We start from the raw sequence: 11,718 nt of genomic DNA, 5'->3' as shown, positions 1-11,718 counted from the left end.
AGTTTAGAAAGTACTTCCCTCGCTATCGGAAACGTGACGACTGCATGCCTATTATGTTTTTTTTTTCACATTAGATTTCAAAGCATTCGGTTTTGTAGTTCCTGATTAAATCAATAAAATAAATTTGCGCATTTATTAAATTTTTTGAGTCACCCTGTATATCCGAATCCAAAAAATATGAATGGAATGATAAATTACAAGAAGAGACTCATAATATTTTGTAAAATTTAAATAGGATTATACGGCAAACTTTTGAGCTGACGTCATCAATTTTTTGGAGGGGATAAGCAAATGTATTTTGACTAAAAATTTATTATGCTCTTTATAACCTTAAAACATTTGCAAGATTTCAAAGCATTGGGTTCTGTAGTTCCTGATTAAACCAATAAAATAAATTTACGCATTCATTAATTTTTGGGGTCATCCTGCATATGCAAATCCAAAAAACATGAATGGAATGATAAATCACAAGAAGAGACTCATCATACTTTATACAATTTAGATAGGATTTATTCAGCAAAATTTTGAGGTGACGTCATCAATTTTTTAGAGGGGATAAGTACATATATTGTGATTAAAACGGCCCTGGTTTAATAACAAAAAAATATTGTTCGTCTATAAAACATTGTCCGTCTTAGACAAAGTATTCTTAAAAAAAAATATGTCGTAAAAAAATTTACGTATCCTGGTCCGGACTGCGATTATGGTTTAAATATTTTTTAGAAAATCCTGTCATGGATGTAGAAACTTTTGTGACAGCCAAAGAGGTTTTTTTGAGAAAATTATCTTTGAATTTAGACCAAATTGAAATAGACACTAGGCAACAGGCACATTTGGGCAAAAGAAAGAGAAATTAGGGTTACGGCTTCAAATTTTGGACGTATTTACAAACTTAGACCGACTACAGCAATAACTAAAACTGTGGAGTCTCTGTTGTACAGTACATTTAGAGGTAATAGTCATACATACTATGGACAGCAAAGTGAGGAAAAAGCTGGCAAGTGTTTTGAAATAAATAAAAATATAAAAACTGAACGGTGTGGTTTGTTTATTTCAAAACAATTTCCTTACTTGGCTGCTAGTCCACACAGGGTTCTAGAGGATAGGAGTGCATTAGTCGAAATTAAATGCCCTTCAAAATCGCAAGATTTGTCTCCAGAAGAAGCGGTTAAAAAAAATAATCAAATTTTGTACATTGACAGACAGAATTGAAACTAAAAAAAAATCATGATTACTAGTTTCAAGTCCAGGGACAAATGCTTGTTGCGGGTATTTCACAAGTTTATTTTGTTGTATGGACACCCAAAGTAACAAATATAGAAAAAAAATTATAAAGACGAAGAAAAATATGTAAAAAGATGGCAGATAAACTTGGCAAATTTTACTTTGGCGCATTATTGCCCGAAATAATTGATTCAAGAAGAAAAGGGAACCTGCCTTTACGAGAGATTTTTTTAAAAGAAATAAAATTTGTTTCTATTTTTTTATGTACTTTAATAATAATTTATTAGGAGTACATTTTTCATCACCAAGATTTGCATATTTTTATTATAAATATATTTTGAAAATGATCTCTCGGCAAATGAAAACATATACGAGCACTTTTTGCGAGTAAACAATGAAGGGAGAACTTACTGGGCGTAGGGCTTTTTTAAACCACCTCCTTTCTGGGATAAGTAGTAGATACACTTAGCTACTTATACGTGTTAAACAAAAGCTGTATTTTATACATTTTTTATTATTATTATTATAAATATGTTTATTAGTTTTATTAATTAACAAAGCAAAATATATATTAACAATAATATTACAATGATTTTTTAGTAATCATGTGTATTGAATTCAGGATCCTGAGTGGAGTAAAAATATTATAGTTCCCCAGTTTTAATTCGGTTTTATGATTGCGTAAAAGTTAATTTCCTTAACAATAGATTACTACGGCCGGTCCTGGCGGCCATAAATTAGAAAAATCAGCCGAGAACTCTAACAATTAGCTTATGGTAGAGCAGGCGATAAGGGTTTTATAACCTGTAAAGTCGCTTCCGTAAATTTTAGTGGCGCTCCTATCGGCAAAGTACTGAACTAACTGCTCAAATTCTGTCGAATTGATACCCATTTTTTTCAATAAATGTTAGTTTTTGTTAAAAACTCTGCTAACCAATAGATCATTAATTTTCCTCTGATATTCCTGTTAAAATTATTCGACGTATTTTGCATTAATTTGTGGTATGTTTTGATTTTAATAAACACATTATTATTTAAACAAATTGTACCACTAACAAACATTTAATGACTCTGCGCCCTGTAGAAAGTGTTGTTTTATCCATGTGCGAATTTTCAAGCGATTCTATGATGGTTATGACTCAAAAAACTTGAAAAGAAAACATACAATGGTGCTTTTTTTACGATATTTCTCAGCCATATTTTTTTAATTGATTGAACGGGTCTCTGCGCTCTAGAATATGAAAAAAGCTGCAGTTTGATGTATGATACATCTATATTAATATCATTTTTTTTAATGTTATACCTCGTCTAGCGAGTCCCCTTAATGGCCAAAAACCTGTGATAATGTATATGAGGCGTAACCTGCATCACATCCGTGGTCAAAGTCGTCAGCGAAGGCACTTCCTGGTCCCCCAAAATATAAACATTAGCAAACCCATTAATCCCCAAATACAAACTCCCTGGTCCCTTCTTGATATTCGAAACCGTCGACAACCACTTCACCTTTTTATCCCTCACCCGAATCGAATTAATGGCAAAACAAACCCCCATTTCCGAGTCAATCTCCCCAAAGTACAGACAACAATCAAACTCGTCGTCGTTCCGTCCACACTTCTGGAAAACCTGGCTACAATTACTCCTCACATCCTTCGAAAAATCGCTAAATCTCTCGTAAAACTGTGTTCACTGGGCATTTAGGCCTCTGGACCGCATCACCTTTTTGAAAATTTCGTCAAAATTGTACCCGTTATTTCTGCTATACGTTTCTGGTTCTGAGATTTCTACATTTTTATATGCAGTTTGCCTTTGTATTGTTTGAACTGTTCTGTGTACTTAGGGTAACTGATTTAAATTAACCACACTAAGACAGTATGGTTTTATTTTTTATGGAGATGCAATTATAGGAAAAAATATTGAATACATGTTTCCTCCATTATAATTTTAAGGTATGCGAACTTAAAATCGGGACTATAATTAATTTCCACAATTTTTGTATAAAGAAGCGCTTTGCATAGTGCTATATTAAATATGACGTTTAGATTTTGATGACGATCATTTATTTTTAAGCAAAACTGTCATATTAGCAATGGCTCCGCTAAAAGAACTTGAAAAAAGAAAATTAATAAATTTGGTGTATGACAGGCAGCCAAAGATTACTCCATATTTGGCGGTTAAGGGATTAAAAAATTATGTAACTGGGGAAACCACTGTGTATAGAGTTTGGGAAATATTGGATGGAGTTGGTGGAATAGAAAGGAAAGAAGAGTCTGGAAAAAAAAAGAAGAAAATTACCGGAAGAAGAAATTCGGAAGATTGTTAAACTTTCAAAGAAAAATGGAGCGTCTGCATCGAAGTTAGCAAGAAAATATCATGTGTCAGATCGGAATATATCGAAAATATTAAAACAAAAAGGAATTGACCGTTATACCAAAATAGACGCCTGAAAATCGACACCTGAACGACCAGAACGACAAAGAGCCAGACTAAATGCCTTATTTTCTGGTGATTTCAAACTCAGTGGCAAAAAAGACATCATTTATGATGATGAATCCTATTTTTCTTTCCAAAACGACAAAGCGTCTTCAAGTAAACATTATTTGGTCACATTTAAAGAATAAAGTACTTATATTATGAAGAAAACTGGCCAGCTTCGACATTTAGGAAATTGAAGTAGCGAATAAAAAAGAAAATCACGGAATTTTACGAAAAATACTTCAACTAGAGACCCTAGATATACTTTAGATTTTGCCTTTGCATCTTAAAATGTGTAGACTTCTTTTCACAATATAACATATGGTTAAATTGGAAAATTTGTATCAGGAAATATCGATTTTGCAATTAGGTTCTCCCCCATAATGATCACACTTGAAATGTCTGGTGAGCGGGGCTCATATTTTACCTTTTTTTCTTAATATACATAGCCAACTTTTCACAACAAGAAACTTAAAAGATGGTTAAAATGGTACATTTTTGCAAGGAAATATGGATTTTACAATTATGGGGTGGAACCTAATTGCAAAATCGATATTTCCTTAGACAAATTTTCCATTTTAAACATGTGTTTCATGTTGTGAAAAGAAGTCTACACATATTAAAACAAACAGGCAAAATGTCAGCCCGCCCACCCACCCTATCTCAATTGTGATGATTTTTTTTTATTCGCCGTGAAACAAAGGGGGCGGAGCTTAACTGCAAAATACTTGTTTCTTTACAAGAAATTAATAAAATGTTTTTGAGTATCGTGTCGTTCAAAGAATACTATTGTATATTAAGAAAAAAGGGCAAAATGTTAACCCCGCCCACCCACCCCATCTCCATTGTGATGATCCTAGATCTGCCAATGAATGAAAAATTATCAACTATTTAGATCAGGGCAGGTATGGGTGGGGCTTAATATTTGGCTTTATTTTTTTTTAAATACATAGCATTTTTTGAATAACACGATACTCAGAAACATGTCTTATATGGTAATTTATTGTAGAGAAATAATAAGGATTTTGCAATTAAATTCCGCTCCTTTGGCTCTGGACGATTAAAAAAAATCATCACAATTGAGATAGGGTGGGTGGGCGGGGCTCATGTTTTGCCTTTGGAGTGCAGCGAAATTGAAAAATCCATACTTCCTCACAAAAATTTACCATTTTAAACGTGTTTTAAGGTTCGAAGAATAAAAAAAATCGTTAGAATTGAGATGGGGTGGGTCAATATACATAGTATTCTTTGGACAACACGATACTTAAAAACATGTTTTTAATTTCTTGTGGAAAAATACGGATTTTGCAGTCAAGCTCCGCCTTCTTGGCTCACGACGAATAAAAAAAATTGGTCTAAAGAGTTTAGACAGTACTTCCCTCGCTGTCGGAAACTTGACGACTGCATGCCTATTGTGTTTTTTTTTCTCATTACATTTTTGTAGTGGGAATTTAAAAAAAAATTGCGATGACGTCATCAACATTTTAGCAAGGACACGTATATCAGTTGGGATAGATGTAGTGTAATACTAAGAATAAAATTATTATATTCTCAAATTTTCGGGAAAATGAATTGGGTCGTTTGAATATTGATTTGTAATAATCAATAAAATAACGAAACAATTTACTCACGTATACCTACGTATCAGAGGCAACTGAAAATCGTATATGTATAAACATTCTTAATTTAAGATGACAGGCGTAACAGCATACGCGAGAGCCAAACAGAGAAACTGTAAACAAAACGACCGTCGCTTTTATTGCTTCGACTTCCGCTTATTATATAAAACATTGGGTTTTATTTTAATTCTTGACGGTGAAATTCACAATTGGTTGATTATAAACATGTCTATTTCACATTCGCGGAATCAAGTGAACGCATAAAACAAATGCAGGTCTGTAATGTTAAAGTCGATGTAAATAACCGTGCTACCCTTATGTTTCAACCGAGTTTTTCCTTTAACAAATTTTGTGTCTACCAAATTGGGTTGGTTGGGGTGTAATACTAATAATAAGTGTTGCCTTTAATTTAATCAATAAAATAAATTGACTTCATTAATTTTTTTGAACCACCTCTTAAGAAAATCTAAAAAATATTAATGGAATGATATATCACAAGTACAAACTCATCATATTTTTTGCATTTTAGATAGGATTTATTCAGCAAAATTTAAGTGTGACGTCATCAATTTTTTTGGAGGGATGAACAAATACATTTTGAACAAAAGTTTACCATGCTTATAATAACTTTAAAATATTCCCAAGATTTCAAAGCATTCGGTTTTGTAATTCCTGATTAAATCGATAAAATAAATTCACGCCTTCATTAATTTTTTTGAGTCACCCTGCATATGCAAATCCAAAAATATGAATGGAATGATAAATCACAAGTACAAACTCATCATATTTTGTACATTTTAGATACGATTTATTCGGCAAAATTTTGAGCTGACGTCATCAGTTTTTTGTAGAAGATAACCAAATATATTTTGACTAAAAATTTATTATGCTCTTTATAACCTTAAAACATCTGCAAGATTTCAAAGCATTCGGTTTTGTAGTTCCTGATTAAATCAATAAAATAAATTTACGCATTCATTAATTTTTTTGAGTCACCCTGTATATGCAAATCGAAAAAATTTGAATGGAATGATAAATCACAAGAAGAGACTCACCATATTTTGTACATTTTAGATAGGATTTATTCAGCAAAATTTTGTGGTGACGTCATAAATTTTTTAGGGGGGACGACCAAATACGTTTTGATCAAAAATTTACCATGCTTATGATAATTTTAAAATATCTTGAAGATTTCGAAGCATTCGGTTTTGTAGTTCCTGAGTAAATCAGTAAAATAAATTTACGCTTTCATTTATTTTCTTGAATCACCCTGTATATGCAAATCCAAAAAATATGAATGGAGTGATAGATCACAAGTACAGACTGATCATATTTTGTACATTTTAGATATGATTTATTCGGCAAATTTTCGAGCTGACGTCATCAAGTTTTTGGAGGGGATAAGCAAATATATTTTGACTAAACATTTATTATGCTCTTTATAACCTTAAAACATGTGCAAGATGTCAGAGCATTCCGTTTTGTAGTTCCTGATTAAATCAATAAAATATATTTACGCATTCATTAATTTTTTTGAGTCACTCTGTATATGCAAATCCAAAAAATATGAATGGAGTGATAAATGACAAGTACAGGCTCATCATATTTTGTACATTTTAGATATGATTTATTCGGCAAACTTTCGAGCTGACGTCATCAAGTTTTTGGAGGGGATAAGCAAATATATTTTGACTAAACATTTATTATGCTCTTTATAACCTTAAAACATCTGCAAGATTTCAAAGCATTCGGTTTTGTAGTTTCTGAGTAAATCAGTAAAATAAATTTACGCATTCATTAATTTTTTTGAGTCACCCTGTATATGCAAATCCAAAAAATATGAATGGAGTGATAGATCACAAGTACAGACTCATCATATTTTGTACATTTTAGATATGATTTATTCCACAAACTTTTGAGCTGACGTCATCAAGTTTTTGGAGGGGATAAGCAAATATTTTTTGACTAAAGATTTATGATGCTCTTTATAGCCTTAAAACATCTGCAACATTTCAAAGCATTCTGGTTAGCAGATTAAAAATTAAATTTCAAAATGTTGTTTTATAATTTTGATTTTTTTTCCAAAAATCTGGACGTTTCGGGTGAAAAGTCGATTCAGAGTTGTAAACTACATGTGTAGGACTATGTTATTTTATACAATTGAAAACCCATTTACTATGTACAATTTTGAAGTGACGTCATCGCATTAGTGGTGGGGATGATTAGACAAATTTTGGTTAGCGTTTTACCATCTACATGATATTCTTAATATAAGTACAAAATTTCACAACAATCGGTCGAGTACTTTCGGAGATTATCTGTCTAATAAAAATCCGGGACGGCAGACGGACAGACGGACGGACAGACGGACAGACGGACAGACAGACGGAAATGGGAGACCTATTTCTTCGTGTTCTAGGGGTCATGAAAGATCGAGAAAACGTAAAAGTAGAGAGTCGGCCGACGGACTCGATTACAATACTTCCTTTGCTTACGCTCGGGAAGTAATAAACAAGCAAAATATTCACTCAGTCTATTACAGTTTTTATTCTAACTATGTGTTATCAAATTCGAAATTTAAATCAGACGTTTTTGCCGCGCTACGAAATCTTGATTTTAATTGGCTGAAGTGAAGGTGACGTTCTTGTCATTACATCTCTACTACTCTACATCACACTGTGCAGACAGCTGTTCAATAAACACAGTTAATTTTTTTAAGAAATCGTCGGTAGTATCAGCATTCCTGCTTTATCTTTACGTTTGTACTTCCTACTTTCACGGGCTTTTTCTTTAGCCAAAATCGAGTTGCTTATTGGTCGTACTAGAAAATAGTACACCACTTCGACAAAACTCAGGATACTAGCGCCCAAAAACAACGCGGTACTGCCTCCCATTGACACTACAATAGTAACCATTCAAAAACCAGTAACTATAAAAGTATAACCGCACCAACTAAATCCAGTTTCCCTCTAACAACGTTTCTCTTGTAACGTTCTGTCGGTAGTCGCTCCAAAGACAGTTCCAGAATGGCAAAATCATCCGGAATTCTTCAAAACAAAAACGATGTTAACCAATGTAGCTACACTTTACAACCAAAGTACCCAAATTTGTCGTCTTTGATTACCGCCAGTTCGATTTCAGTACAACTGGGTAAGCAATCGCAAACAAGTCCCGTCCTGTTGGCCCAATACGGTTTGAGAACAGACAGTTCGTTGTAATGTTTACTAAGACAATACAGACCAGTGATATTACAATGGGTACTTGCAGCTGTAACAATAAGTGTTACAAAAGTACTTTAGAAGTTACAAAGTCGTACGAATATTGGGCATTAGATGGTGGGCACAGCCACAAATTCGCATTTGGGCATCTTTGCGACATTGGACACAACAAGCGCTGTAACTGTAGTAACGGTAAGCGTCCAAATCGGATTCATCATTGAAACGACATTTACGTTGACGAATACTTACGTCTTTTACCTATAACGTTCGATTAAAAAGTTGCTTTTATGTTTTATAATAACTGACTTCTGGTTGGTTATCAATTTCTTTAATGGCCAAAAACCTGTGATAGTGTATATGAGGCGTAATCTGCATCACATCCGTCGTCAGAGTCGTCAACGAAGGGACTTCCTGCTCCCCCAAAATATAAACATTGGCAAACCCATTAATCTCCAAGTACAAACTCCCTGGCCCTTTTTTGATATTCGAAACCATCGACAACCACTTCGTCTTTTTATCCCTCACCTGAATCGAATTAATAGCAAAACAAACCCCCATTTCCGAGTCAATCTCTCCAAAGTACGCACAACAATCAAACTCTTGGTCGTTCCATCGACACTTCCGGAAAACCTGGCTACAATTACTCCTCACATCCTTCGAAAAATCGCTAAACCTCCTCTTAAAACAGTGTTCGCTGGGCATTTGGGCCTCCGGTCCGCAAATCTGAAGCGTGTAAAACGACAAACCCCTGAAATACACCAACTCCTTGACGATTTCGTCCAAATTGTAATCGTGGGGGTCTCCATAGGTCTGATCCGTTATTTCCGCTATGCGTTTCTGGTTGTCGCTTTCGCACACCGAAATCGAGGGAAAATTGGTGTCCCAGTCCAGGTAGCTGGTGTCCACGACGAAACTAATGGCGTTGTTCTGGAAGTCTTCCCATGATGACTTGATGAGGAGACCTGTGGCGGTCCAGCTTAAGACACAACACACTGTCCAGAAGATGCTTATACAAAGAATAAATTGTGAAACGGGTTGGTTTTATTTTTTGAGTTACCGTTCGGTCCAGTGTCTTCCGGCTTCCGCGATGAAGCGGAAACCGTGGAAGGAGGTGTTGAGGACGTAGTGGCGCAAGGGTGAGATTTGGTCGTCCATTGTGTGAAGACTGAAGGATTTGTGCAGTGATTGTTAAATCAATATCGAGTGGATCTATTATTTAGAACCGGTCTTTGTGGCTATTGTGTGACGATAATTAGTGATGGCAAACATCGTGATTGAAAAAAAAGTCGAGTTGATGTTAATCATCATCAGATAAGTATTTCAAGATAATAGTTTCAAAATTCCAAAGAGTTCAACATCAAAGAAACCTCGATTCAAAAATTCAATGTCGTCACAACGTCCTTGTTTGAATAATTTCGCTTATCCACAAACTCGATCGTTAAAGCGGTGGAAAAACTCCACATTTTTCCTTCACACATGGTACTTACCTCATTACAAATTAAAATGACTCTCTTATCAAAGATTTTTTGAAATAGTCTGACTCACATCGCTTCTATGCACCACATACCTAGATAAAGAAAATCCCAAAATTCTTTTCGAATACCCGCATATTTCAAGCGTATAAAAACCGGCCGACTTAAACCTCTACATTTAAAGCAAAAATGGCTTTGAAAGTAGTTTTGTTGGTGGTCCTCGTCGCCGTGTCCATAAACGCTCACGAGTTTTTAAAAGCAAGACAAAATCCAGTGAAAATAGCCTCTCGTAGTAACGTCGGCGATCGATGTGGCCTTAATTGCATAACTTCAAGTCCAGGTAAGTTTGGTACTGAACACGATTCTAGTACATTGCTAATACGAGTTTTTGGCAGATTCGGACGGTACCACGGAATCGGTTAGTGGAACAAATCCAAAAGGAACTTCTCCTTCACCGGGAGAAGGAAGTTCTGATTCTCCGGGACAAGGAAGTTCTGCTTCTCCGGGAGAAGGAAGTTCTGATTCTCCGGGACAAGGAAGTTCTGCTTCCCCGGGAGAAGGAAGTTCTGCTTCCCCGGGAGAAGGAAGTTCTGATTCTCCGGGACAAGGAAGTTCTGATTCTCCGGGACAAGGAAGTTCTGATTCTCCGGGACAAGGAAGTTCTGATTCTCCGGGACAAGGAAGTTCTGCTTCTCCAGGAGAAGGAAGTTCTGATTCTCCGGGAGAAGGAAGTTCTGATTCTCCGGGACAAGGAAGTTCTGCTTCTCCGGGACAAGGAAGTTCTGATTCTCCGGGAGAAGGAAGTTCTGATTCTCCGGGACAAGGAAGTTCTGCTTCTCCGGGAGAAGGAAGTTCTGATTCTCCGGGACAAGGAAGTTCTACTTCTCCAGGAAAAGAAACTCCTACCCCTATACCCGACGGTTCTTCTACTTCTTGCGATTCTGAAACCTCCACCGGTGCATCAACCGATTCCTCAAACAACTCTAATTCGGGATCATCCAACGGCGAATCAAGCGAAACCACCACAGAAGGAACTTCAGGATCAGATGGATCGCATGAGATCATCACCGCAGGTGACAAGACCTGTCACTGCATATGCTCTAAAACCGAAAAAAAAACCAACGAGAAGCATCTCAAAGGTAACAGCCACCACAAAATGTGTGCTTTCTTCCAACCTTTCCCTTACAGGCTTCGCCAAACATCTGTACCACCAAGGCAAAGAGTTCGCTCACCACGACAGGCACCACTCTAACGCAAAATCCAACCACCATCCAAATGCCAAACAGCACGGACACTCCAAACATTTGCATCAGGCTGACAAACACCACGAACATACAAAACACCTTCACGAGAAGACCCACGGACACGACAAGGCCCACCATGGACACGAGAAGGACCACCACGGCCACGACAAGGCCCACCACGGACACGACAAGGCCCACCACGGCCACGACAAGACCCACCACGGACACGATAAAGCCCACCATCTTGATGCTAAATCCTACCATGAAGGCGTGAAACACTTCCATGGCGAACACGAAAAGCACCACGAACATGCCAGGCATCATGGCGGACAGGAAAAACAGCACCACCTCCATGAAAAGCACCATGTGCATGGAGGTGAAAAGCACCACGAACACGAAAAGAAGCATTGATCGGGCAATAAATTGTACACTGTAAAATTCTGGTTGAGGGGAAATAAAAAATGGAATA

At 36.1% G+C, this 11,718-nt stretch overlaps 2 protein-coding genes across 2 annotated transcripts; one reads left to right on the top strand and one right to left on the bottom strand.

The window, feature by feature from the left end:
* Positions 1–8,029: 8,029 nt before the first annotated feature.
* Positions 8,030–9,688, bottom strand: LOC135140014 (sodium channel protein Nach). The gene is made up of 6 exons (XM_064070388.1): positions 9,591–9,688; positions 8,840–9,539; positions 8,632–8,791; positions 8,417–8,582; positions 8,265–8,362; positions 8,030–8,214 (listed from the first exon to the last, which is right to left on the bottom strand). The coding sequence occupies exons 1-6, from the start codon at positions 9,686–9,688 to the stop codon at positions 8,030–8,032; spliced, it is 1,407 nt and encodes a 468-aa protein (XP_063926458.1).
* Positions 9,689–10,194: 506 nt separating this feature from the next.
* LOC135139934 (hornerin-like) lies at positions 10,195–11,718 on the top strand. The gene is made up of 3 exons (XM_064070300.1): positions 10,195–10,345; positions 10,401–11,144; positions 11,194–11,718. Exons 1-3 carry the CDS (start codon positions 10,195–10,197, stop codon positions 11,658–11,660), a joined length of 1,362 nt encoding a protein of 453 aa, XP_063926370.1. The 3' UTR covers positions 11,661–11,718.

This window comes from Zophobas morio, unplaced genomic scaffold, assembly GCF_036711695.1.
Source record: "Zophobas morio isolate AGI-343-1 ecotype UQ-CSIRO unplaced genomic scaffold, CSIRO_AGI_Zmor_V1 ptg000038l, whole genome shotgun sequence".
NCBI lineage: Eukaryota > Metazoa > Arthropoda > Insecta > Coleoptera > Tenebrionidae > Zophobas > Zophobas morio.
The sequence above is the reverse complement of the archived record's forward strand: the minus strand, read 5'-3'. Positions and strand labels throughout refer to the sequence as shown.